Raw genomic sequence first — 26,223 nt, forward strand, 5'->3', positions numbered from 1 at the left:
AAGATGTCTGCCGGCCCAGGAGCCCCGCGCATCCTTGAGAAGCGCGCGTGGGAGCCTGGGGCATCCTCAGGAAGTGCGAGCCAGGGAAGTGCTGGAAGAAAGAGGCCTCCGGAGAGAGCAGAAGGCAACAGGAGCTGTGTCCTGCACCCACGGACGTATCCCGACTGATGAGAGAAAAGGAACGCGTTATCCCCGCAAAGCAAGAGCGTCTCTCTGCACGAGCATCCCTGGACGAGGTCTGGCGGACAGACGGAGCCTCGTGGGGACGCCTGGCTGATTTTGGACCGCGTGGCGTGGATCTTGCACGCAGAGAGCCTTTTCCGTTGGCAACTGGGAGCAGCTGGGCGAGTGTGGCAGCGGCACCGCGTGCGAAAGCGGGGCGCGTGTCGGGCATAGCACCAAGCAGGCTGTTGCTGGGCTGGCAATGAACCCCATCTCTTAATGTCCCCGTTGGGGCGTGGCAGGTCCTGCTCAGCCCTGCCTGGGAAGACCCCACTGAGCTGCAGGGCAGGAGCCCAGCCCAGAGGCTTGTTGGGCAAGTGTTGTTTTTCTGCTCGGAGCCAGTGCCAAGGAGGGGACTGCAAATGACACCGTGGGGCATCAGGAGCTGTGCTGTCAGCAGGAGATTGAGTTTTCTCCTTGATTCACTGCACTCCAAAGCCAGTAGTGCTGCACCCAGAAACTGGGAGAAAGTTGGACTTTGGCCATAGACTTTATCCTGGTGCCTCTCGCAGCTCGTACCCGTCCGGTGAGTGACTGCTCTTTCCGCAGGGCATTTAGACTATTTAATTGAATTCAGAGCCTTGTAAGGGACGTAGAAGAAATCCTGGTGAGGGGGAGCGGGGCAGAGCTGGGGGCTGCACTGGGGAGCCGCGCGTGGTCCCGTCCTGCCCCGGAGCAACGGTTTCCTCCGGCGTCAGGGTGCTCGTGCAGGCGGTTTGGTGGGATTTCTGGAGTCTCTTTTGGGGGCAGGTGCAGCCCTTCTTCCCCATCCCCTCTCCCGTGGCTGTAACCCCGCACTGCCCTCCCTCTGCCTCCCTTCCCCACCCTCTTCTCCAGCTCCGGCTGCAGATGTGGTTCCCCACGAGCTTCAGGGGCCTCCTGACTTCTTTTGTGGCTCTCCATGTCCTCCGGCTGGGATCAGGTAGGGATCCTAAAGGGCTGGCGGGGGCTTCTGCCTGCTCGGGGGGGCAGCTGTGGGGCAGGGGAGCCGCCGTGGGGCGGGAGCCGAGCCCAGAGCTCGGCCGCGGATGGGTTTCACTTTCCCTTGGGCTCTTTACGCAGTCCGTCCATTGCCCTGGGTCCATCTTCAGTCCCGTCCTGCACTGCTCCCCTAAAACCTTTGTCGCTTGTACCGGGGCTGGCTGGGGTGCAGGTCATTCTCTGGCGCAGGTTCCCACTCCCAGCAAACCTCCTTCTCCTCCCAGTCCCCCCCCTCCCTCTCCACTTTCTCCACTTTCTCCACTGTCTTTGGAGCACGGGGAGGCAAAGCAACGCCCATGGGATGGAGCGCGCACGGCTCACGCCAGGCTCGCCCCTTGCCATGCAATGCCCCTAAATTAACGCAGGCACAATCTCTGTGTCTCTGTGTCCTTCTCCGTCACCAAGCTCAGTTCAGAGTGGAGGGACCAGCCTCCACTCTCCGTGCCACCGTGGGGGAGGACGTCGTGCTGCCATGTCACTTGTCCCCCGGTGTGGGCGCTCGGAGCTTCGAGATCAGGTGGATCCGGCACCAGTTGTCTGAAACGGTGCACGACTACCGTAACGGAGAGGACCGGTATGTGGAGCAGATGCCGCAATACACTGGGAGGACAGAGTTGCTCAGAGGTGGTCTCTCAAATGGAATCCTGAACTTGCGAATCACTGGGTTGAGACCCTCTGACGATGGCCAGTACGTCTGCACGGTGCAAGACGCTGCCTCTTATGGAGAAGCTACAGTGCACCTGGAGGTGGCAGGTTTGTGGCCGGCGTGGTGTTTCCAGGGGATGGTCCAGGTGTCCCTGGGTTGTCCCTGTGTGTCCCTCCCGCACCTCTGTCCCATCCTCATGTCTGTCAATGAAGTGCTGAAGGCCAAGAGCCGTTGAAAGCGGTCGGGTCCAAGGGGGCTCTTCCCCAGGAGGGAGCACGCCCGTGGGGCTGGAGGTGTTTCTGGGGGCAGAGCTGCATGGACGCGAGGGCTTTGCTGGCTCCCTGCGGTGTCTGTGAAGGGTGTCCTCAGGATGTTGTGAAGGCACTGGGGACAAGCTGCTGAGCCGCTCCTCCGCCTCAGAGCCCGGGCTGCCAACCGTGCCAAGGATGGCACCGAACGCTGTGTCTGGAGTTGGGAAGAGAGCTCTTCCCAGGTGTGACCAGCTGGGGCTTGGCTTTGCTTTGCTTTGTGTGCCGTAGCAGACCTGGGGTGTTGTCTGGAAGGCTTGAGGTGCTGATGTTGGGCAGCTCGGTCTTCCTCGGCCAGGCTGTTTTATGGGGGCTGTGGGGGCGTTTGGCATCAGTGCTCTCCGGTTCCCGCACGGGTTGGGGTGGTTTGGGTGGTGTGAGGAGCATGGGCCGTGCCCGCTCCCACAGCCCCTTGGGGACCTGTGAGGTGTCTGGCATCGCGTCCAGTCTTCGCCTTTGAGCCGAGTCCATCCCTAACTCACCCCCAACCACGGGCTCTTCCCCCAGCCGCAGGCTCTGTCCCTCGCCTCTCTCTGGAGGCTTACGAGGACGGAGGCATCCGCGTGGTGTGTCGATCGTCCGGCTGGTACCCGCAACCGCAGGTGCTGTGGAAAGATGCCGGCGGTCAGCATCTCCCCTCGCTCGCCCAGAGACGTTCCCCGGATGAGAGGGGCCTGTTTGACATCGAAGATGTCATCGTTGTCAGCGGGAAGGGAGATGGGAAGCGGACCTGCGTGGTCAGGAACAGCCGCCTCGACCAGGAGCAGGCGTCGTCCCTGCACATCTCAGGTGCAACGACTGCAGGCAGCCCCTGCGGCGCGGGCAGCAGGGCTGGGGTTTGCTGCGCTGCTTTGAGCAGCTTTGATCCCGGGCTCCTGATGGTTTTTTCTTTCTCAGCTCCCTTTTTCCACAACGCCCGTCCCTGGATGGTAGCTCTGGGTGTGTTCCTCGTGCTTTCAGCTGTGTTCGCCGGCCTCAGTGCTTATCTGTTCCGAAGGAAAGGTGAGTTTTGAATGGCGGGGATGGAGGGAGGGGATCGGTGCGGAGTGAGGCCGAGCCCTGGCCCATGGACGCATGCCGAAGGGCCCGAGGGTTGTGTGCGAGCAATGGTTTTGCCTTCATGAAGAAGGTCTTTGGGCAAAGGAGGGCAGGGGAAGAGGACACGGGGTGCGGGTGGGAGGGCAGGGAGCACGGCCGGGCCGTGTGGCTGGTGGGAAGGTCCAAGAGACCCTCTTGAGATGTTGCCACGGATGAACCAAGCTGCTCTCCTGACCACCTCTTCCTCTGCCTCTGCTTTGCAGCGAAGCTGTCCAGAGAGCTGGGTGAGTCCTTCTGGCCCCTTCCACCGGCAAAACGTCCTGGGCAAGGAGCCCCCCTGGGAGGGACTTGGCTTTGGATGGCTCCTGAAGTTGGGACTTAGCTCCCGAGTGCCTGGCGGGGCTGATGGGGGGACAGGCTGGCAGGGAGCCCTTCCTGGCAGCAAGGGGGTCTGTTCCCACTCCCCAAAGGCAAGGAGTTTGGGGTCTGCCCAAGCTCTTGCAGGAGCAGCCGTGGGATGAGAAGCTGGCCCCCACTGCTCAAACATTGCTTTTGCTCTGATCCAGCACAGCATGAGGTCCTCTCCTCGCAGCTCTCTGCTCAGTCCTTTCCCTCCTTGCCTGGCGTCCCTGCATTGCCTGCCCCTGGGGGACCCGAAGGTAACGTGCTGGGGGGGTGGGCAGCTCAGGGAGAGCAGCCCAGGGCTGGCCCCGCTCTCCTGCCCAGAGCTGCTGGGCAGCGGCTGCGGGATGTGACCAGCTCTTGTCTCTCCTTGTAGCGTGGAGAAAGTTTCTGCTTCCTGCAAATCCAGGTAATTGTCTCTTTGCTTGCCCCTTTGGGTGCCGCTTTCCTGCCTTTCCCTCTGTGCGAGGCGGAACTGGGCTGGCCGGTGCAAGGGACTGGCCGTGCCTGGCTGTGGTTGGTGACTCAGACCCCCCGCCGCACCACGGCCCCAGCCTCTCTCTCGCCCCATTTTCTCAAATTTCCAACCCTCTCTGAGTTGCACCCTTGGGCCCAGAGGAGCCACGTCCCGCCGTGGCACCGCGCGCACTGCCCAGAGCCAGCCACTGCCTCCCCATCCCGCTCCTGCCTGCCGGGGCTGCAGCCCCACCGTTGCCCCTTCCCACGGGACCGAGCTCAGCCGTGGCAGCGCTGGGGCCGGCCCCGTGATGGGGATGCTTTGGAGGAAGGAGATGCCCGGTCTCCTGCCCCGCGGGGCACATCCCGGCCCCAGGCTGCGGAAACCCTGCCCAGCACTCAGCTCTGCCCCTGATGCTCTGGCTCCTCCTGTCCCCTGCAGATGTGGTGACCCTGGATCCGGACACGGCTCATTCCGATCTTGTCCTGTCGAATGATTTGAGAACAGTAACATGGGACATTACATTGCTGAACCTGCCTGACATCCCTGAGAGATTTAATTTTTGGTGCTCTGTGCTGGGCCGGGAGGGGTTCAAGGAGGGGAGGCACTGCTGGGAGGTGGAGGGGAAGGTTGGAGGTGATTCATGGTGGGCTGTGGGGGTGGCCAGGGAGTCTGTGAGGAGGAAGGGGTATACGGACAGGAGTCCTAACAGAGGGATCTGGGCACTAGAGCACTATAACGGGCAGTTTGAAGCTCTCACCTCTCCTTGCACAGCCCTGTCCCTGTTCCCGGTCCCCAGGAGAATCCTGGTCTGTCTGGACTGCACACAGGGGCTGGTGACTTTCATCAATGCCGAGAGTGGGGTCGAGATCTTCACTTTCCCACCAGCCTCGTTCAACGGGGAGATCATCCGCCCCTGGTTTTGGCTGGAGACAGAGGAAACCGAGCTGCGCCTCAGGGGCTAAAACACCCAGACCATCGGCCCCCCTTCCATCTCCTCCACCGCCTCCAGCAGATGCTGCCCTTCTCCAGTCCCTGCCCGCTCTCCTCTCCTCCATCCCGCGGGAGCCGCTGTCCCTCTCTGCCCTGCCCAAGGGCGGGGAGGCGAGAGGGAGCGAGGGGCAGGGGGCCAGGGTCTGCGCGGCCACGATGTGTGGCATCGCAAGCAGCATTGGTTGTTTGGGTTGGAGTTTGTGGCCACGTTGTCGGTGCTGAGCCGCGGGTTTGGGCTCTTGTTTCCCTTGTAGGCCCGTCGTCGTGCCCAGGAGCAGCAGCCTGGGCTTGAATAAAGGTGAAGGTGGAGCGTGTCCGCGATGGGTCCTGGGGTCTTTTTGTGCTGATGCCTTGGTGCCTGCGCAGGGTCTTTGGAGGGAGTTGGATGAATTTTGCAGACTTTGGCGAGTTTGGGGTTTGATGGTTTGCCCTAAGGAGCGCAAGGTTTGCCACAGGGTAGCGTGGCCGAGCGGTCTAAGGCGCTGGATTAAGGCTCCAGTCTCTTTGGGGGCGTGGGTTCGAATCCCACCGCTGCCAGGGCCCTTTTGGGCTCTGCGGGGAGCACAGCTGGAGCGTGGCGTGGTGCCACAGCTGGAGCAGGCAGGGAAGGGGAGAGCACATCTGGAGGAGCCCTGTGCCCGCTTCCGGGCTCCCCCAGTACCAGAGGAGCGTGGGCACGCTGGGTCCAGTGGCCAAGCTGCACTCGGCAAGACTCTTTGCACCGCGATGGGAGACCCCCCACCCGTGCCCCCCCTGCTGAGGATGCCCAGCATGGGCCGTGCTGGGGAAGGGGAGCAGAGCAGAGTCAGTGCCTGGTCCCACACGGGGAGCCCTGGGGGGCACAGCCACCCCACAGCGGGGCCAGGGACAGCCCCGTTGCGCCGCGGCTGGGGCACATCCCAGAGCCTGTCCCTGCCATCCCGCAACCCCAACGTGCCCTTGATGCTGGGACCGGTGGCAATTTGGACCCAGCGCAGCCCTCCCCGGGCACAGGAGCACCCTGAGGCCGCCCCACCTGCAGCAACTTGGGTGCCAGCCGCTGGCACGTCCCCTCCAGCTCCACCATCCGCTTCTCCAGCCCCACCACCAGGTTCCCCAGCTTCTTTTGGGGTGCAGGTGTCTCCCCAAGACCATTTCCCCATGCCCGTACCCCTCGTGCGCGCTCAACCTCCAACGCAGCTTGACTTTTTGCCCCCTGAGAGCATCGTACCTGCTCAGGGCAGCGCCTGGAGCAGCCAGAGACGGGGGCGGCAGGAGACATGGGGGCCCCCCCATGGCCGCAGCCCTAAAGGCCACCTGGTTATCGTGGGGAAAAAGAGCGACAGAAGATGTCTGCCGGCCCAGGAGCCCCGCGCATCCTTGAGAAGCACGCGTGGGAGCCTGGGGCATCCTCAGGAAGTGCGAGCCAAGGGAAGTGCTGGAAGAAAGAGGCCTCCGGAGAGAGCAGAAGGCAACAGGAGCTGTGTCCTGCACCCACGGACGTATCCCGACTGATGAGAGAAAAGGAACGCGTTATCCCCGCAAAGCAAGAGCGTCTCTCTGCACGAGCGTCCCTGGACGAGGTCTGGCGGACAGACGGAGCCTCGTGGGGACGCCTGGCTGATTTTGGACCGCGTGGCGTGGATCTTGCACGCAGAGAGCCTTTTCCGTTGGCAACTGGGAGCAGCTGGGCGAGTGTGGCAGCGGCACCGCGTGCAAAAGCGGGGCGCGTGTCGGGCGTAGCACAAAGCAGGCTGTTGCTGGGCTGGCAATGAACCCCATCTCTTAATGTCCCCGTTGGGGCGTGGCAGGTCCTGCTCAGCCCTGCCTGGGAAGACCCCACCGAGCTGCAGGGCAGGAGCCCAGCCCAGAGGCTTGTTGGGCAAGTGCTGTTTTTCTGCTCGGAGCCAGTGCCAAGGAGGGGAGTGCAAATGACACCGAGGGGCATCAGGAGCTGTGCTGTCAGCAGGAGATTGAGTTTTCCCCTTATCTCATTGCACTCCAAAGCCAGTAGTGCTGCACCCAGAAACTGCGAGAAAGTTGGAGACGTTGGGTGGAGCCTTTAGCCTGGTGCCTCTCGCAGCTCGTACCCGTCCGGTGAGTGACTGCTCTTTCCGCAGGGCATTTAGACTATTTAATTAAATTTAGAGCCTTGTAAGGGACGTAGAAGAAATCCTGGTGAGGGGGAGCGGGGCAGAGCTGGGGGCTGCACTGGGGAGCCGCGCGTGGTCCCGTCCTGCCCCGGAGCAACGGTTTCCTCCGACGTCAGGGTGCTCGTGCAGGCGGTTTGGTGGGATTTCTGGAGCCTCTTTTGGGGGCAGGTGCAGCCCTTCTTCCCCATCCCCTCTCCCGTGGCTGTAACCCCCCACTGCCCTCCCTCTGCCTCCCTTCCCCACCCTCTTCTCCAGCTCCGGCCGCAGATGTGGTTCCCCATGAGCTTCAGGGGCCTCCTGACTTCTTTTGTGGCTCTCCATGTCCTCCGGCTGGGATCAGGTAGGGATCCTAAAGGGCTGGCGGGGGCTTCTGCCTGCTCGGGGGGGCAGCTGTGGGGCAGGGGAGCTGCCGTGGGGCGGGAGCCGAGCCCAGAGCTTGGCCGCGGATGGGTTTCACGCCGGGCTCGCCCCTTGCCATGCAATGCCCCTAAATTAACGCAGGCACAATCTCCGTGTCTCTGTGTCCTTCTCCATCACCAAGCTCAGTTCAGAGTGGTTGGACCAATCTACCCTCTCCGTGCCACCGTGGGGGAGGACGTCGTGCTGCCATGTCACTTGTCCCCCAGCGTGGACGCTCGGAGCTTCGAGATCAGGTGGATCCGGCACCAGTCTGAAACGGTGCACCACTACCGAAACGGAGAGGACTGGTATGTGGAGCAGATGCAGCAATACGCTGGGAGGACAGTGCTGGCCAGAGATGATCTCTCCAATGGAATCCTCGACTTGCAAATCACTGGGTTGAGACCCTCTGACGATGGCCAGTACGTCTGCACGGTGCAAGACGCTGCCTCTTATGGAGAAGCTACAGTGCACCTGGAGGTGGCAGGTTTGTGGCCGGTGCGGTGTTTCCAGGGGATGGTCCAGGTGTCCCTGGGTTGTCCCTGTGTGTCCCTCCCGCACCTCTGTCCCATCCTCATGTCTGTCAATGAAGTGCTGAAGGCCAAGAGCCGTTGAAAGAGGTCGGGTCCGAGGGGGCTCTTCCCCAGGAGGGAGCACGCCCGTGGGGCTGGAGGTGTTTCTGGGGGCAGAGCTGCATGGACGCGAGGGCTTTGCTGGGTCCCTGCGGTGTCTGTGAAGGGTGTCCTCAGGATGTTGTGAAGGCACTGGGGACAAGCTGCTGAGTCGCTCCTCCGCCTCAGAGCCCGGGCTGCCAACCGTGCCAAGGATGGCACCGAACGCTGTGTCTGGAGTTGGGAAGAGAGCTCTTCCCAGGTGCGACCAGCTGGGGCTTGGCTTTGCTTTGCTTTGTGTGCCGTAGCAGACCTGGGGTGTTGTCTGGAAGGCTTGAGGTGCTGATGTTGGGCAGCTCGGTCTTCCTCGGCCAGGCTGTTTTATGGGGGCTGTGGGGGCGTTTGGCATCAGTGCTCTCCGGTTCCCGCACGGGTTGGGGTGGTTTGGGTGGTGTGAGGAGCATGGGCCGTGCCCGCTCCCACAGCCCCTTGGGGACCTGTGAGGTGTCTGGCATCGCGTCCAGTCTTCGCCTTTGAGCCGAGTCCATCCCTAACTCACCCCCAACCACGGGCTCTTCCCCCAGCCGCAGGCTCTGTCCCTCACCTCTCTCTGGAGGCTTACGAGGACGGAGGCATCCGCGTGGTGTGTCGATCGTCTGGCTGGTACCCGCAACCGCAGGTGCTGTGGAAAGATGCCGGCGGTCAGCATCTCCCCTCGCTCGCCCAGAGACGTTCCCCGGATGAGAGGGGCCTGTTTGACATCGAAGATGTCATCGTTGTCAGCGGGAAGGGAGATGGGAAGCGGACCTGCGTGGTCAGGAACAGCCGCCTCGACCAGGAGCAGGCGTCGTCCCTGCACATCTCAGGTGCAACGCCTGCAGGCAGCCCCTGCGGCGCGGGCAGCAGGGCTGGGGTTTGCTGCGCTGCTTTGAGCAGCTTTGATCCCGGGCTCCTGGTGAAGCGTGCGGGCTCTGGGGGAACGGGAGGGCTGTGCCCCGTCCCATGGCTTTTAGCCCCCGAGACAACCGGAGCCTGGTGTGCTTCAGGTTAGCATCGGTATCTCCGTGGGACAGAGAGGACTCTGTCCCCTTCAGCCCAGGGCTCCCAGGACAAGGTTTTGATGAGCTACAAGTTTGGGGATTTTTTTCTATTTTTCCTTCTCCTCCTGCACGGCAGTGTAAAATGAGCCCTTTTCCTGATGGTTTTTTGTTTCTCAGCTCCCTTTTTCCACAACGCCCAGCACTGGATGGTAGCTCTGGGTGTGTTCCTCGTGCTCTCAGCTGTGTTCGCCGGCCTCAGTGCTTATCTGTTCCGAAGGAAAGGTGAGTTTGGAATGGCGGGGATGGAGCGAGGGGATGGGTGCGGAGTGAGGCCGAGCCCTGGCCCATGGACGCATGCCGAAGGGCCCGAGGGTTGTGTGCGAGCAATGGTTTTGCCTTCATGAAGAAGGTCTTTGGGCAAAGGAGGGCAGGGGAAGAGGACACGGGGTGCGGGTGGGAGGGCAGGGAGCACGGCCGGGCCGTGTGGCTGGTGGGAAGGTCCAAGAGACCCTCTTGAGATGTTGCCACGGATGAACCAAGCTGCTCTCCTGACCACCTCTTCCTCTGCCTTTGCTTTGCAGCGAAGCTGTCCAGAGAGCTGGGTGAGTCCTTCTGGCCCCTTCCACCGGCAAAACGTCCTGGGCAAGGAGCCCCCCTGGGAGGGACTTGGCTTTGGATGGCTCCTGAAGTTGGGACTTAGCTCCCGAGTGCCTGGCGGGGCTGATGGGGGGACAGGCTGGCAGGGAGCCCTTCCCGGCAGCAAGGGGGTCTGTTCCTTTTCCTTGGAGCCCTTTCCCTCCTTGCCCGTCCTCTCCATCCCTGCGTCGCCTGGCCCTGGGCAAGCCCAAGGCGATGGGCCTGGGTGGGTGGGCAGCTCAGGGAGAGCAGCCCAGGGCTGGCCCCTCTCTCCTGCCCAGAGCTGCTGGGCAGCGGCTGCGGGATGTGACCAGCTCTTGTCTCTCCTTGTAGCATGGAGAAAGTTTCTGCTTCCTGCAGATCCAGGTAATTGTCTCTTTGCTTGCCCCTTTGGGTGCCGCTTTCCTGCCTTTCCCTCTGTGCGAGGCGGAACTGGGCTGGCCGGTGCAAGGGACTGGCCGTGCCTGGCTGTGGTTGGTGACTCAGACCCCCCGCACCAGGGCCCCAGCCTCTCTCTCGCCCCATTTTCTCAAATTTCCAACCCTCTCTGAGTTGCACCCTTGGGCCCAGAGGAGCCACGTCCCGCCGTGGCACCGCGCGCACTGCCCAGAGCCAGCCACTGCCTCCCCATCCCGCTCCTGCCTGCCGGGGCTGCAGCCCCACCGTTGCCCCTTCCCACGGGACCGAGCTCAGCCGTGGCAGCGCTGGGGCCGGCCCCGTGATGGGGATGCTTTGGAGGAAGGAGATGCCCGGTCTCCTGCCCTGCGGGGCACATCCCGGCCCCAGGCTGGGGAAACCCTGCCCAGCACTCAGCTCTGCCCCTGATGCTCTGGCTCCTCCTGTCCCCTGCAGATGTGGTGACCCTGGATCCGGACACGGCTCATTCCGATCTTGTCCTGTCGAATGATTTCAGAAGAGTCACATGGGAAAGAACATGGCAGCAGCTGCCTTATAATCCTAAGAGATTTGATTGTTGGTGCTGTGTGCTGGGCTGCGAGGGGTTCAAGGAGGGGAAGCACTACTGGGAGGTGGAGGGGAAGGTTGGAGGTGATTCATGGTGGGCTGTGGGGGTGGCCAGGGAGTCTGTGAGGAGGAAGTGCTACACGGACTTGAGCCCTAACGGAGGGATCTGGGCGCTGAGGCACCGTAAAGGGCAGTTTGCAGCCCTTACCTCTCCTCGCACAGCCCTGTCCCTGTTCCCGGTCCCCAGGAGAATCCTGGTCTGTCTGGACTGCACACAGGGGCTGGTGACTTTTATCAATGTCGAGAGTGGGGGCGAGATCTTCACTTTCCCACCAGCCTCGTTCAATGGGGAGATCATCCGCCCCTGGTTTTGGCTGGAGACAGAGGAAACCGAGCTGCGCCTCAGGGGCTAAAACACCCAGACCATCGGCCCCCCTTCCATCTCCTCCACCGCCTCCAGCAGATGCTGCCCTTCTCCAGTCCCTGCCCGCTCTCCTCTCCTCCATCCCGCGGGAGCCGCTGTCCCTCTCTGCCCTGCCCAAGGGCGGGGAGGCGAGAGGGAGCGAGGGGCAGGGGGCCAGGGTCTGCGCGGCCACGATGTGTGGCATCGCAAGCAGCATTGGTTGTTTGGGTTGGAGTTTGTGGCCACGTTGTGGGTGCTGAGCCGCGGGTTTGGGCTCTTGTTTCCCTTGTAGGCCCGTCGTCGTGCCCAGGAGCAGCAGCCTGGGCTTGAATAAAGGTGAAGGTGGAGCGTGTGTGCGATGGGTCCTGGGGTCTTTTTGTGCTGATGCCTTGGTGCCTGCGGAGGGTCTTTGGAGGGAGTTGGATGAATTTTGCAGACTTTGGCGAGTTTGGGGTTTGATGGTTTGCCCTAAGGAGCGCAAGGTTTGCCGCAGGGTAGCGTGGCCGAGCGGTCTAAGGCGCTGGATTAAGGCTCCAGTCTCTTTGGGGGCGTGGGTTTGAGTCCCACCGCTGCCAGGGCCCTTTTGGGCTCTGTGGGAGCACAGCTGGAGCGTGGCGTGGTGCCACAGCTGGAGCAGGCAGGGAAGGGGAGAGCACATCTGGAGGAGCCCTGTGCCCGCTTCCGGGCTCCCCCAGTACCAGAGGAGCGTGGGCACGCTGGGTCCAGTGGCCAAGCTGCACTCGGCAAGACTCTTTGCACCGCGATGGGAGACCCCCCACCCGTGCCCCCCCTGCTGAGGATGCCCAGCATGGGCCGTGCTGGGGAAGGGGAGCAGAGCAGAGTCAGTGCCTGGTCCCACACGGGGAGCCCTGGGGGGCACAGCCACCCCACAGCGGGGCCAGGGACAGCCCCATTGCGCCGCGGCTGGGGCACATCCCAGAGCCTGTCCCTGCCATCCCGCAACCCCAACGTGCCCTTGATGCTGGGACCGGTGGCAATTTGGACCCAGCGCAGCCCTCCCCGGGCACAGGAGCACCCTGAGGCCGCCCCACCTGCAGCAACTTGGTTGCCAGCCGCTGGCACGTCCCCTCCAGCTCCGCCATCCGCTTCTCCAGCCCCACCACCAGGTTCCCCAGCTTCTTTTGGGGTGCAGGTGTCTCCCCAAGACCATTTCCCCATGCCCGTACCCCTCGTGCGCGCTCAACCTCCAACGCAGCTTGACTTTTTGCCACCTGAGAGCATCGTACCTGCTCAGGGCAGCGCCTGGAGCAGCCGGAGACGGGGGCGGCAGGAGACATGGGGCCCCCCCCATGGCCGCAGCCCTAAAGGCCACCTGGTTATCGTGGGGAAAAAGAGCGACAGAAGATGTCTGCCGGCCCAGGAGCCCCGCGCATCCTTGAGAAGCACGCGTGGGAGCCTGGGGCATCCTCAGGAAGTGCGAGCCAAGGGAAGTGCTGGAAGAAAGAGGCCTCCGGAGAGAGCAGAAGGCAACAGGAGCTGTGTCCTGCACCCACGGACGTATCCCGACTCATGAGAGAAAAGGAACGCGTTATCCCTGCAAAGCAAGAGCGTCTCTCTGCACGAGCGTCCCTGGACGAGGTCTGGCGGACAGACGGAGCCTCGTGGGGACGCCTGGCTGATTTTGGACCGCGTGGCGTGGATCTTGCAGGCAGAGAGCCTTTTCCGTTGGCAACTGGGAGCAGCTGGGCGAGTGTGGCAGCGGCACCGCGTGCGAAAGCGGGGCGCGTGTCGGGCATAGCACCAAGCAGGCTGTTGCTGGGCTGGCAATGAACCCCATCTCTTAATGTCCCCGTTGGGGCGTGGCAGGTCCTGCTCAGCCCTGCCTGGGAAGACCCCACCGAGCTGCAGGGCAGGAGCCCAGCCCAGAGGCTTGTTGGGCAAGTGTTGTTTTTCTGCTTGGAGCCAGTGCCAAGGAGGGGACTGCAAATGACACCGAGGGGCATCAGGAGCTGTGCTGTCAGCAGGAGATTAAGGGGGTTTTCCCCTTATCTCATTGCACTCCAAAGCCAGTAGTGCTGCACCCAGAAACTGCGAGAAAGTTGGAGACGTTGGGTGTAGCCTTTAGCCTGGTGCCTCTCGCAGCTCGTACCCGTCCGGTGAGGGACTGCTCTTTCCGCAGGGCATTTAGACTATTTACCTGAATTTAGAGCCTTGTAAGGGACGTAGAAGAATGAGGGGGAGCGGGGCAGAGCTGGGGGCTGCACTGGGGAGCCGCGCGTGGTCCCGTCCTGCCCTGGAGCAACGGTTTCCTCCGACGTCAGGGTGCTCGTGCAGGCGGTTTGGTGGGATTTCTGGAGCCTCTTTTGGGGACAGGTGCAGCCCTTCTCCCCCATCCCCTCTCCCGTGGCTGTAACCCCCCACTGCCCTCCCTCTGCCTCCCTTCCCCACCCTCTTCTCCAGCTCCGGGCGGCAGATGTGGTTCCCCACGAGCTTCAGGGGCCTCCTGACTTCTTTTGTGGCTCTCCATGTCCTCCAGCTGGGATCAGGTAGGGATCCTAAAGGGCTGGCGGGGGCTTCTGCCTGCTCGGGGGGGCAGCTGTGGGGCAGGGGAGCCACCGTGGGGCGGGAGCCAAGCACAGAGCTTGGCCGCAAATGGGTTTCATGCCATGCAATGCCCCTAAATTAACGCAGGCACAATCTCTGTGTCTCTGTGTCCTTCTCCGTCACCAAGCTCAGTTCAGAGTGGAGGGACCAGCCCCCCATCTCCGTGCCACCGTGGGGGAGGACGTCGTGCTGCCATGTCACTTGTCCCCCAGCGTGGACGCTCGGAGCTTCGAGATCAGGTGGATCCGGCACCAGTTGTCTGAAACGGTGCACCACTACCGAAACGGAGAGGACCGGTATGTGGAGCAGATGCAGCAATACGCTGGGAGGACAGAGTTGGCCAGAGGTGGTCTCTCCAATGGAATCCTGGACTTGCAAATCACCGGGTTGAGACCCTCTGACGATGGCGAGTACGTCTGCACGGTGCAAGACGCTGCCTCTTATGGAGAAGCTACAGTGGACCTGGAGGTGGCAGGTTTGTGGCCGGCGCGGTGTTTCCAGGGGATGGTCCAGGTGTCCCTGGGTTGTCCCTGTGTGTCCCTCCCGCACCTCTGTCCCATCCTCACGTCTGTCGATGAAGTGCTGAAGGCCAAGGGCCGTTGAAAGAGGTCGGGTCCGAGGGGGCTCTTCCCCAGGAGGGAGCACGCCCGTGGGGCTGGAGGTGTTTCTGGGGGCAGAGCTGCATGGACGCGAGGGCTTTGCTGGGTCCCTGCGGTGTCCGTGAAGGGTGTCCTCAGGATGTTGTGAAGGCACTGGGGACAAGCTGCTGAGCCGCTCCTCCGCCTCAGAGCCCGGGCTGCCAACCGTGCCAAGGATGGCACCGAACGCTGTGTCTGGAGTTGGGAAGAGAGCTCTTCCCAGGTGTGACCAGCTGGGGCTTGGCTTTGCTTTGCTTTGTGTGCCGTAGCAGACCTGGGGTGTTGTCTGGAAGGCTTGAGGTGCTGATGTTGGGCAGCTCGGTCTTCCTCGGCCAGGCTGTTTTATGGGGGCTGTGGGGGCGTTTGGCATCAGTGCTCTCCGGTTCCCGCACGGGTTGGGGTGGTTTGGGTGGTGTGAGGAGCATGGGCCGTGCCCGCTCCCACAGCCCCTTGGGGACCTGTGAGGTGTCTGGCATCGCGTCCAGTCTTCGCCTTTGAGCCGAGTCCATCCCTAACTCACCCCCAACCACGGGCTCTTCCCCCAGCCGCAGGCTCTGTCCCTCGCCTCTCTCTGGAGGCTTACGAGGACGGAGGCATCCGCGTGGTGTGTCGATCGTCCGGCTGGTACCCGCAACCGCAGGTGCTGTGGAAAGATGCCGGCGGTCAGCATCTCCCCTCGCTCGCCCAGAGACGTTCCCCGGATGAGAGGGGCCTGTTTGACATCGAAGATGTCATCGTTGTCAGCGGGAAGGGAGATGGGAAGCGGACCTGCGTGGTCAGGAACAGCCGCCTCGACCAGGAGCAGGCGTCGTCCCTGCACATCTCAGGTGCAACGACTGCAGGCAGCCCCTGCGGCGCGGGCAGCAGGGCTGGGGTTTGCTGCGCTGCTTTGAGCAGCTTTGATCCCGGGCTCCTGATGGTTTTTTCTTTCTCAGCTCCCTTTTTCCACAACGCCCAGCACTGGATGGTAGCTCTGGGTGTGTTCCTCGTGCTTTCAGCTGTGTTCGCCGGCCTCAGTGCTTATCTGTTCCAAAGGAAAGGTGAGTTTGGAATGGCAGGGATGGAGCGAGGGGATCGGTGCGGAGTGAGGCCGAGCCCTGGCCCATGGACGCATGTCGAAGGGCCCGAGGGTTGTGTGCGAGCAATGGTTTTGCCTTCATGAAGAAGGTCTTTGGGCAAAGGAGGGCAGGGGAAGAGGACACGGGGTGCGGGTGGGAGGGCAGGGAGCACGGCCGGGCCGTGTGGCTGGTGGGAAGGTCCAAGAGACCCTCTTGAGATGTTGCCACGGATGAACCAAGCTGCTCTCCTGACCACCTCTTCCTCTGCCTCTGCTTTGCAGCGAAGCTGTCCAGAGAGCTGGGTGAGTCCTTCTGGCCCCTTCCACCGGCAAAACCTCCTGGGCAAGGAGCCCCCCTGGGGGCTTTTTGTGCTGATGCCTTGCTGTCTGCGCAGGGGCTTTGCAGGGAGTTGGAGCGGTGGTGGGAGCAGGCGCGTGGGGGCAGCTCCCTGCAGGATGAGCGCTGGGGGGTCGGAGGTGGGGGGCACTCAGGCCTCAGGCACCCCCTTCTCTTCGTTCTGGGCAGCCCCGGACTCGGCCAGCACCCCGTCTCCCCGCGATGCCCCCGCTCTGTTAGCATCCTTCCACGCCGCACAAGCCTTTTCGGCACAACCCTGACTTTTCTTGCCGGCACCCCCGTCCCAGCTGGGCGCTCGGGAGAGACGGCTGCGCCTCTTTGCTTATTTCAGGGCTTTGGCTCGGGGCGTGAAAGCATCTTGGTAACAGAGCGGCCGTAGGTGGGGAAGAGGAGGAGGGAAGTTCTGCAGGTAGAAAGACTTTCCCAAGCTGGGGCTGCTTTAAAGCGCTAGTTAGCACTATGGCTTGCTGCTGCTGCTGCTGCTGCGGGGTTTGGTTTGGAAGTGGGGACGGGGGCTGTGGGGTGGGCTGGTGCTGGGACCAGGGACCGGGTGTTAGGGCTACCCGCAGCCGCGTACGGGACCTCTCTGCTCGATGGACCTGGGGGGGTACGGTCCCCCCTGCTCCTCCTCAGCCCCCCCTGCTCCTTCCTCAGCCCCCCAGGCTCAGCCATGGGCTCCCGGACACCCTTTGCGGTAGATACGGGCTGGCCCCTGCTGCCCCTCCCCAGGTCTGCCTGTGGCCCCCAGGCCCCCCGCAGCTGGGGATCGCCCATCCGGCACCCCGCTACCCGTCCCCTGCTATGGGTGCAGCCCCTCGGCCCCCCCGAACCCCTTAGTTTGGCTATGGATGAGGAGGGGGCGTTGGGGAAAGCAGGGCACACGTCCTCCCCAGGGAGCCGAGGTCCCCAAGGCGACAGGGCCGAGGGCCGGGGCGGAGCTGGGACGTCCTTGTGCTTGAAGCCCCCCTTGGCCTTCTTGTCCGTTGAGAGGCAGCCGTGAAGTCCTCCGTCGTGGGTGTCACCTGCGCAGAGGTCGGTGCTTTGTCTGCCAAAGGGCCGAGGAGGGGAGCGTGAGCCGCGGGGTGGCAGGGCAGGGCTGAGCCCCCCTTCCTGTGCCGTCCCCCATCCCCCCCCTTTAAACCAGCCCCTTGTGAATTTTGCAGAATTGGCCGAGTTTGGGGTTTGATGGTTTGCCCTAAGGAGCGCAAGGTTTGCCGCAGGGTAGCGTGGCCGAGCGGTCTAAGGCGCTGGATTAAGGCTCCAGTCTCTTTGGGGGCGTGGGTTCGAGTCCCACCGCTGCCAGGGCCCTTTTGGGCTCTGCGGGAGCACAGCTGGAGCGTGGCGTGGTGCCACAGCTGGAGCAGGCAGGGCAGGGGAGAGCACAGCTGGAGGAGCCCTGTGCCCGCTTCCGGGCTCCCGCAGTACCAGAGGAGCGTGGGCACGCTGGGTCCAGTGGCCAAGCTGCACTCGGCAAGACTCTTTGCACCGCGATGGGAGACCCCCCACCCGTGCCCCCCCTGCTGAGGATGCCCAGCATGGGCCGTGCTGGGGAAGGGGAGCAGAGCAGAGTCAGTGCCTGGTCCCACACGGGGAGCCCTGGGGGGCACAGCCACCCCACAGCGGGGCCAGGGACAGCCCCATTGCGCCGCGGCTGGGGCACATCCCAGAGCCTGTCCCTGCCATCCCGCAACCCCAACGTGCCCTTGATGCTGGGACCGGTGGCAATTTGGACCCAGCGCAGCCCTCCCCAGGCACAGGAGCACCCTGAGGCCGCCCCACCTGCAGCAACTTGGGTGCCAGCCGCTGGCACGTCCCCTCCAGCTCCGCCATCCGCTTCTCCAGCCCCACCACCAGGTTCCCCAGCTTCTTTTGGGGTGCAGGTGTCTCCCCAAGACCATTTCCCCATGCCCGTACCCCTCGTGCGCGCTCAACCTCCAACGCAGCTTGACTTTTTGCCACCTGTCGGTTGTGTGCGAGCAATGGTTTTGCCTTCATGAAGAAGGTCTTTGGGCAAAGGAGGGCAGGGGAAGAGGACACGGGGTGCGGGTGGGAGGGCAGGGAGCATGGCCGGGCCGTGTGGCTGGTGGGAAGGTCCAAGAGACCCTCTTGAGATGTTGCCACGGATGAACCAAGCTGCTCTCCTGACCACCTCTTCCTCTGCCTCTGCTTTGCAGCGAAGCTGTCCAGAGAGCTGGGTGAGTCCTTCTGGCCCCTTCCACCGGCAAAACGTCCTGGGCAAGGAGCCCCCTGGGAGGGACTTGGCTTTGGATGGCTCCTGAAGTTGGGACTTAGCTCCCGAGTGCCTGGCGGGGCTGATGGGGGGACAGGCTGGCAGGGAGCCCTTCCCGGCAGCAAGGGGGTCTTTTCCTTTTCCTTGGAGCCCTTTCCCTCCTTGCCCGTCCTCTCCATCCCTGCGTCGCCTGGCCCTGGGCAAGCCCAAGGCGATGGGCCTGGGTGGGTGGGCAGCTCAGGGAGAGCAGCCCAGGGCTGGCCCCTCTCTCCTGCCCAGAGCTGCTGGGCAGCGGCTGCGGGATGTGACCAGCTCTTGTCTCTCCTTGTAGCATGGAGAAAGTTTCTGCTTCCTGCAGATCCAGGTAATTGTCTCTTTGCTTGCCCCTTTGGGTGCCGCTTTCCTGCCTTTCCCTCTGTGCGAGGCGGAACTGGGCTGGCCGGTGCAAGGGACTGGCCGTGCCTGGCTGTGGTTGGTGACTCAGACCCCCCGCACCACGGCCCCAGCCTCTCTCTCGCCCCATTTTCTCAAATTTCCAACCCTCTCTGAGTTGCACCCTTGGGCCCAGAGGAGCCACGTCCCGCCGTGGCACCGCGCGCACTGCCCAGAGCCAGCCACTGCCTCCCCATCCCGCTCCTGCCTGCCGGGGCTGCAGCCCCACCGTTGCCCCTTCCCACGGGACCGAGCTCAGCCGCGGCAGCGCTGGGGCCGGCCCCGTGATGGGGATGCTTTGGAGGAAGGAGATGCCCGGTCTCCTGCCCCGCGGGGCACATCCCGGCCCCAGGCTGGGGAAACCCTGCCCAGCACTCCGCTCTGCCCCTGATGCTCTGGCTCCTCCTGTCCCCTGCAGATGTGGTGACCCTGGATCCGGACACGGCTCATTCCGATCTTGTCCTGTCGAATGATTTGAGAAGAGTCACACGTGAAAGGGATCGGCCGAACCTGCCTGACATCCCTGAGAGATTTAATTTTTGGTGCTCTGTGCTGGGCCGGGAGGGGTTCAAGGAGGGGAGGCACTGCTGGGAGGTGGAGGGGAAGGTTGGAGGTGACTCATGGTGGGCTGTGGGGGTGGCCAGGGAGTCTGTGAGGAGGAAGGGGTATACGGACAGGAGTCCTAACAGAGGGATCTGGGCACTAGAGCACTATAACGGGCAGTTTGAAGCTCTCACCTCTCCTTGCACAGCCCTGTCCCTGTTCCCGGTCCCCAGGAGAATCCTGGTCTGTCTGGACTGCACACAGGGGCTGGTGACTTTCATCAATGCCGAGAGCGGGGGCGAGATCTTCACTTTCCCACCAGCCTCGTTCAACGGGGAGATCATCCGTCCCTGGTTTTGGCTGGGGACCCAGAAAACCCAGCTTTACCTCAGGGGCTAAAACACCCAGACCATCGGCCCCCCTTCCATCTCCTCCACCGCCTCCAGCAGATGCTGCCCTTCTCCAGTCCCTGCCCGCTCTCCTCTCCTCCATCCCGCAGGAGCCGCTGTCCCTCTCTGCCCTGCCCAAGGGCGGGGAGGCGAGAGGGAGCGAGGGGCAGGGGGCCAGGGTCTGCGCGGCCACGATGTGTGGCATCGCAAGCAGCATTGGTTGTTTGGGTTGGAGTTTGTGGCCACGTTGTCGGTGCTGAGCCGCGGGTTTGGGCTCTTGTTTCCCTTGTAGGCCCGTCGTCGTGCCCAGGAGCAGCAGCCTGGGCTTGAATAAAGGTGAAGGTGGAGCGTGTCCGCGATGGGTCCTGGGGTCTTTTTGTGCTGATGCCTTGCTGCCTGCGCAGGGTCTTTGGAGGGAGTTGGATGAATTTTGCAGACTTTGGCGACTTTGGGGTTTGATGGTTTGCCCTAAGGAGCGCAAGGTTTGCCGCAGGGTAGCGTGGCCGAGCGGTCTAAGGCGCTGGATTAAGGCTCTTTGGGGGCGTGGGTTTGAGTCCCACCGCTGCCAGGGCCCTTTTGGGCTCTGCGGGGAGCACAGCTGGAGCGTGGCGTGGTGCCACAGCTGGAGCAGGCAGGGAAGGGGAGAGCACATCTGGAGGAGCCCTGTGCCCGCTTCCGGGCTCCCCCAGTACCAGAGGAGCGTGGGCACGCTGGGCCCAGTGGCCAAGCTGCACTCGGCAAGACTCTTTGCACCACGATGGGAGACCCCCCACCCGTGCCCCCCCTGCTGAGGATGCCCAGCATGGGCCGTGCTGGGGAAGGGGAGCAGAGCAGAGTCAGTGCCTGGTCCCACACGGGGAGCCCTGGGGGGCACAGCCACCCCACAGCGGGGCCAGGGACAGCCCCATTGCGCCGCGGCTGGGGCACATCCCAGAGCCTGTCCCTGCCATCCCGCAACCCCAACGTGCCCTTGATGCTGGGACCGGTGGCAATTTGGACCCAGCGCAGCCCTCCCCAGGCACAGGAGCACCCTGAGGCCGCCCCACCTGCAGCAACTTGGGTGCCAGCCGCTGGCACGTCCCCTCCAGCTCCGCCATCCGCTTCTCCAGCCCCACCACCAGGTTCCCCAGCTTCTTTTGGGGTGCAGGTGTCTCCCCAAGACCATTTCCCCATGCCCGTACCCCTCGGGCGCGCTCAACCTCCAACGCAGCTTGACTTTTTGCCACCTGAGAGCATCGTACCTGCTCAGGGCAGCGCCTGGAGCAGCCGGAGACGGGGGCGGCAGGAGACATGGGGCCCCCCCATGGCAGCAGCCCTAAAGGCCACCTGGTTATCGTGGGGAAAAAGAGCGACAGAAGATGTCTGCCGGCCCAGGAGCCCCGCGCATCCCTGAGAAGCACGCGTGGGAGCCTGGGGCATCCTCAGGAAGTGCGAGCCAAGGGAAGTGCTGGAAGAAAGAGGCCTCCGGAGAGAGCAGAAGGCAACAGGAGCTGTGTCCTGCACCCACGGACGTATCCCGACTGATGAGAGAAAAGGAACGCGTTATCCCCGCAAAGCAAGAGCGTCTCTCTGCACGAGCGTCCCTGGACGAGGTCTGGCGGACAGACGGAGCCTCGTGGGGACGCCTGGCTGATTTTGGACCGCGTGGCGTGGATCTTGCAGGCAGAGAGCCTTTTCCGTTGGCAACTGGGAGCAGCTGGGCGAGTGTGGCAGCGGCACCGCGTGCGAAAGCGGGGCGCGTGTCGGGCATAGCACCAAGCAGGCTGTTGCTGGGCTGGCAATGAACCCCATCTCTTAATGTCCCCGTTGGGGCGTGGCAGGTCCTGCTCAGCCCTGCCTGGGAAGACCCCACCGAGCTGCAGGGCAGGAGCCCAGCCCAGAGGCTTGTTGGGCAAGTGTTGTTTTTCTGCTCGGAGCCAGTGCCAAGGAGGGGACTGCAAATGACACCGAGGGGCATCAGGAGCTGTGCTGTCAGCAGGAGATTGAGTTTTCTCCTTATCTCATTGCACTCCAGAGCCAGTAGTGCTGCACCCAGAAACTGCGAGAAAGTTGGACTTTGGCCATAGCCTTTTTCCTGGTTCCTCCCACAGCTCGTACCCGTCCGGTGAGGGACTGCTCTTTCCGCAGGGCATTTAGACTATTTAATTGAATTTAGAGCCTTGTAAGGGACGTAGAAGAAATCCTGGTGAGGGGGAGCGGGGCAGAGCTGGGGGCTGCACTGGGGAGCCGCGCGTGGTCCCGTCCTGCCCTGGAGCAACGGTTTCCTCCGACGTCAGGGTGCTCGTGCAGGCGGTTTGGTGGGATTTCTGGAGCCTCTTTTGGGGGCAGGTGCAGCCCTTCTCCCCCATCCCCTCTCCCGTGGCTGTAACCCCCCACTGCCCTCCCTCTGCCTCCCTTCCCCACCCTCTTCTCCAGCTCCGGCCGCAGATGTGGTTCCCCATGAGCTTCAGGGGCCTCCTGACTTCTTTTGTGGCTCTCCATGTCCTCCGGCTGGGATCAGGTAGGGATCCTAAAGGGCTGGCGGGGGCTTCTGCCTGCTCGGGGGGGCAGCTGTGGGGCAGGGGAGCCACCGTGGGGCGGGAGCCGAGCCCAGAGCTCGGCCGCAAATGGGTTTCACGCCATGCAATGCCCCTAAATTAACGCAGGCACAATCTCCGTGTCTCTGTGTCCTTCTCCGTCACCAAGCTCAGTTCAGAGTGGAGGGACCAGCCCCCCATCTCCGTGCCACCGTGGGGGAGGACGTCGTGCTGCCATGTCGTTTGTACCCCAGCGTGGACGCTCGGAGCTTCGAGATCAGGTGGATCCGGCACCAGTTGTCTGAAACGGTGCACCACTACCGAAACGGAGAGGACCGGTATGTGGAGCAGATGCAGCAATACGCTGGGAGGACAGTGCTGGCCAGAGATGATCTCTCCAATGGAATCCTGAACTTGCAAATCACCGGGTTGAGACCCTCTGACGATGGCCAGTACGTCTGCATGGTGCAAGGCGCTGCCTCTTATGGAGAAGCTACAGTGCACCTGGAGGTGGCAGGTTTGTGGCCGGCGCGGTGTTTCCAGGGGATGGTCCAGGTGTCCCTGGGTTGTCCCTGTGTGTCCCTCCCGCACCTCTGTCCCATCCTCACGTCTGTCGATGAAGTGCTGAAGGCCAAGAGCCGTTGAAGGAGGTCGGGTCCGAGGGGGCTCTTCCCCAGGAGGGAGCACGCCCGTGGGGCTGGAGGTGTTTCTGGGGGCAGAGCTGCATGGACGCGAGGGCTTTGCTGGCTCCCTGCGGTGTCCGTGAAGGGTGTCCTCAGGATGTTGTGAAGGCACGGGGGACAAGCTGCTGAGCCGCTCCTCCGCCTCAGAGCCCGGGCTGCCAACCGTGCCAAGGATGGCACCGAACGCTGTGTCTGGAGTTGGGAAGAGAGCTCTTCCCAGGTGCGACCAGCTGGGGCTTGGCTTTGCTTTGCTTTGTGTGCCGTAGCAGACCTGGGGTGTTGTCTGGAAGGCTTGAGGTGCTGATGTTGGGCAGCTCGGTCTTCCTCGGCCAGGCTGTTTTATGGGGGCTGTGGGGGCGTTTGGCATCAGTGCTCTCCGGTTCCCGCACAGGTTGGGGTGGTTTGGGTGGTGTGAGGAGCATGGGCCGTGCCCGCTCCCACAGCCCCTTGGGGACCTGTGAGGTGTCTGGCATCGCGTCCAGTCTTCGCCTTTGAGCCGAGTCCATCCCTAACTCACCCCCAACCACGGGCTCTTCCCCCAGCCGCAGGCTCTGTCCCTCACCTCTCTCTGGAGGCTTACGAGGACGGAGGCATCCGCGTGGTGTGTCGATCGTCCGGCTGGTACCCGCAACCGCAGGTGCTGTGGAAAGATGCCGGCGGTCAGCACCTCCCCTCGCTCGCCCAGAGACGTTCCCCGGATGAGAGGGGCCTGTTTGACATCGAAGATGTCATCGTTGTCAGCGGGAAGGGAGATGGGAAGCGGACCTGCGTGGTCAGGAACAGCCGCCTCGACCAGGAGCAGGCGTCGTCCCTGCACATCTCAGGTGCAACGACTGCAGGCAGCCCCTGCGGCGCGGGCAGCAGGGCTGGGGTTTGCTGCGCTGCTTTGAGCAGCTTTGATCCCGGGCTCCTGATGGTTTTTTCTTTCTCAGCTCCCTTTTTCCACAACGCCCGTCCCTGGATGGTAGCTCTGGGTGTGTTCCTCGTGCTCTCAGCTGTGTTCGCCGGCCTCAGTGCTTATCTCTTCCGAAGGAAAGGTGAGTTTGGAATGGCGGGGATGGAGGGAGGGGATGGGTGCGGAGTGAGGCCGAGCCCTGGCCCATGGACGCATGCCGAAGGGCCCGAGGGTTTTGTGCGAGCAATGGTTTTGCCTTCATGAAGAAGGTCTTTGGGCAAAGGAGGGCAGGGGAAGAGGACACGGGGTGCGGGTGGGAGGGCAGGGAGCACGGCCGGGCCGTGTGGCTGGTGGGAAGGTCCAAGAGACCCTCTTGAGATGTTGCCACGGATGAACCAAGCTGCTCTCCTGACCACCTCTTCCTCTGCCTTTGCTTTGCAGCGAAGCTGTCCAGAGAGCTGGGTGAGTCCTTCTGGCCCCTTCCACCGGCAAAACGTCCTGGGCAAGGAGCCCCCCTGGGAGGGACTTGGCTTTGGATGGCTCCTGAAGTTGGGACTTAGCTCCCGAGTGCCTGGCGGGGCTGATGGGGGGACAGGCTGGCAGGGAGCCCTTCCTGGGAGCAAGGGGGTCTGTTCCCACTCCCCAAAGTCAAGGAGTTTGCGGTCTGCCCAAGCTCTTGCAGGAGCAGCCGTGGGATGAGAAGCTGGCCCCTTCTGCTCAAACATTGCTTTTGCTTTTGCTTTTGCTTTGATCCAGCACAGCATGAGGTCCTCTCCTCGCAGCTCTCTGCTCAGTCCTGTCCCTCCTTGCCCGGCGTCCCTGCATCGCCTGGCCCTGGGGGACCCGAAGGTAATGTGCCTGGGAGGGTGGGCAGCTCAGGGAGAGCAGCCCAGGGCTGGCCCCTCTCTCCTGCCCAGAGCTGCTGGGCAGCGGCTGCGGGATGTGACCAGCTCTTGTCTCTCCTTGTAGCATGGAGAAAGTTTCTGCTTCCTGCAGATCCAGGTAATTGTCTCTTTGCTTGCCCCTTTGGGTGCCGCTTTCCTGCCTTTCCCTCTGTGCGAGGCGGAACTGGGCTGGCCGGTGCAAGGGACTGGCCGTGCCTGGCTGTGGTTGGTGACTCAGACCCCCCGCCGCACCACGGCCCCAGCCTCTCTCTCGCCCCATTTTCTCAAATTTCCAACCCTCTCTGAGTTGCACCCTTGGGCCCAGAGGAGCCACGTCCCGCCGTGGCACCGCGCGCACTGCCCAGAGCCAGCCACTGCCTCCCCATCCCGCTCCTGCCTGCCGGGGCTGCAGCCCCACCGTTGCCCCTTCCCACGGGACCGAGCTCAGCCGTGGCAGCGCTGGGGCCGGCCCCGTGATGGGGATGCTTTGGGGGAAGGAGATGCCCGGTCTCCTGCCCTGCGGGGCACATCCCGGCCCCAGGCTGGGGAAACCCTGCCCAGCACTCAGCTCTGCCCCTGATGCTCTGGCTCCTCCTGTCCCCTGCAGATGTGGTGACCCTGGATCCGGACACGGCTCATTCCCATCTTGTCCTGTCGAATGATTTGAGAAGAGTCACACGGGAAAGAATATGGCAGCAGCTGCTTTATAATCCTAAGAGATTTAATTTTAGGCGCTGTGTGCTGGGCCGGGAGGGGTTCAAGGAGGGGAGGCACTGCTGGGAGGTGGAGGTGGAGGGGAAGGTTGGAGGTGATGCAGAGTGGGCTGTGGGGGTGGCCAGGGAGTCTGTGTGGAGGGATTGGGATTTGGGCTTGAGCCCTAACAGACGGATCTGGGCGGTAGAGAACGATAATGGACAGTTTGCAGCCCTTACCTCTCCTCGCACAGCCCTGTCCCTGTTCCTGGTCCCCAGGAGAATCCTGGTCTGTCTGGACTGCACACAGGGGCTGGTGACTTTCATCAATGCCGAGAGTGGGGGCGAGATCTTCACTTTCCCACCAGCCTCGTTCAACGGGGAGATCATCCGTCCCTGGTTTCGGCTGGAGACAGAGGAAACCGAGCTGCGCCTCAGGGGCTAAAACACCCAGACCATCGGCCCCCCTTCCATCTCCTCCACCGCCTCCAGCAGATGCTGCCCTTCTCCAGTCCCTGCCCGCTCTCCTCTCCTCCATCCCTCGGGAGCCGCTGTCCCTCTCTGCCCTGCCCAAGGGCGGGGAGGCGAGAGGGAGCGAGGGGCAGGGGGCCAGGGTCTGCGCGGCCACGATGTGTGGCATCGCAAGCAGCATTGGTTGTTTGGGTTGGAGTTTGTGGCCACGTTGTCGGTGCTGAGCCGCGGGTTTGGGCTCTTGTTTCCCTTGTAGGCCCGTCGTCGTGCCCAGGAGCAGCAGCCTGGGCTTGAATAAAGGTGAAGGTGGAGCGTGTCCGCGATGGGTCCTGGGGTCTTTTTGTGCTGATGCCTTGCTGCCTGCGCAGGGGCTTTGCAGGGAGTTGGAGCGGTGGTGGGAGCAGGCGCGTGGGGGCAGCTCCCTGCAGGATGAGCGCTGGGGGGTCGGAGGTGGGGGGCACTCAGGCCTCAGGCACCCCCTTCTCTTCGTTCTGGGCAGCCCCGGACTCGGCCAGCACCCCGTCTCCCCGCGATGCCCCCGCTCTGTTAGCATCCTTCCACGCCGCACAAGCCTTTTCGGCACAACCCTGACTTTTCTTGCCGGCACCCCCGTCCCAGCTGGGCGCTCGGGAGAGACGG

At 63.1% G+C, this 26,223-nt stretch overlaps 3 protein-coding genes and 1 long non-coding RNA gene across 15 annotated transcripts; all 4 read left to right on the forward strand.

Annotated features, from left to right (window-relative positions):
- Positions 1-174: 174 nt before the first annotated feature.
- LOC309601017 (butyrophilin subfamily 1 member A1-like) lies at positions 175-11,583 on the forward strand. 10 transcript variants are annotated; one of them, XM_082333813.1, is made up of 10 exons: positions 175-748; positions 1,060-1,144; positions 1,609-1,956; positions 2,665-2,946; positions 3,055-3,159; positions 3,459-3,479; positions 3,762-3,854; positions 3,974-4,006; positions 4,496-4,683; positions 10,900-11,583. In XM_082333813.1, exons 2-10 carry the CDS (start codon positions 1,072-1,074, stop codon positions 11,239-11,241), a joined length of 1,485 nt encoding a protein of 494 aa, XP_082189939.1. In that variant the 5' UTR covers positions 175-748; positions 1,060-1,071; the 3' UTR covers positions 11,242-11,583. The 10 variants fall into 10 exon arrangements, with proteins under 10 accessions (XP_082189939.1, XP_082189934.1, XP_082189937.1 ...); XM_082333808.1 differs by having other exon boundaries at positions 175-941; positions 2,665-3,159; XM_082333811.1 differs by having other exon boundaries at positions 175-941; positions 1,614-1,956; positions 2,665-3,159.
- LOC309601022 (butyrophilin subfamily 1 member A1-like) lies at positions 5,496-19,798 on the forward strand. Of its 2 annotated transcripts, XM_082333825.1 has the most exons (9): positions 5,496-7,123; positions 7,435-7,519; positions 13,924-14,271; positions 14,980-15,261; positions 15,370-15,474; positions 15,774-15,794; positions 18,024-18,044; positions 18,411-18,443; positions 18,930-19,798. In XM_082333825.1, exons 2-9 carry the CDS (start codon positions 7,447-7,449, stop codon positions 19,451-19,453), a joined length of 1,407 nt encoding a protein of 468 aa, XP_082189951.1. In that variant the 5' UTR covers positions 5,496-7,123; positions 7,435-7,446; the 3' UTR covers positions 19,454-19,798. The 2 variants fall into 2 exon arrangements, with proteins under 2 accessions (XP_082189951.1, XP_082189950.1); XM_082333824.1 differs by having other exon boundaries at positions 14,980-15,474.
- LOC309601053 lies at positions 8,087-8,849 on the forward strand. Its single transcript, XR_014230520.1, has 3 exons — positions 8,087-8,160; positions 8,354-8,451; positions 8,774-8,849. It is a non-coding gene; the product is annotated as an uncharacterized lncRNA (long non-coding RNA).
- Positions 19,799-21,553: 1,755 nt separating the features above from the next.
- Positions 21,554-25,903, forward strand: LOC309601023 (butyrophilin subfamily 1 member A1-like). 2 transcript variants are annotated; one of them, XM_082333826.1, is made up of 8 exons: positions 21,554-21,943; positions 22,129-22,476; positions 23,185-23,466; positions 23,575-23,679; positions 23,979-23,999; positions 24,294-24,386; positions 24,507-24,539; positions 25,029-25,903. In XM_082333826.1, the coding sequence occupies exons 1-8, from the start codon at positions 21,871-21,873 to the stop codon at positions 25,556-25,558; spliced, it is 1,485 nt and encodes a 494-aa protein (XP_082189952.1). In that variant the 5' UTR covers positions 21,554-21,870; the 3' UTR covers positions 25,559-25,903. The 2 variants fall into 2 exon arrangements, with proteins under 2 accessions (XP_082189952.1, XP_082189953.1); XM_082333827.1 differs by lacking the exons at positions 24,294-24,386; positions 24,507-24,539.
- The last annotated feature ends 320 nt before the right edge of the window (positions 25,904-26,223 follow it).

The sequence above is a fragment of the Platalea leucorodia genome (genome assembly GCF_965183815.1).
Source record: "Platalea leucorodia genome assembly, chromosome: 28".
NCBI lineage: Eukaryota > Metazoa > Chordata > Aves > Pelecaniformes > Threskiornithidae > Platalea > Platalea leucorodia.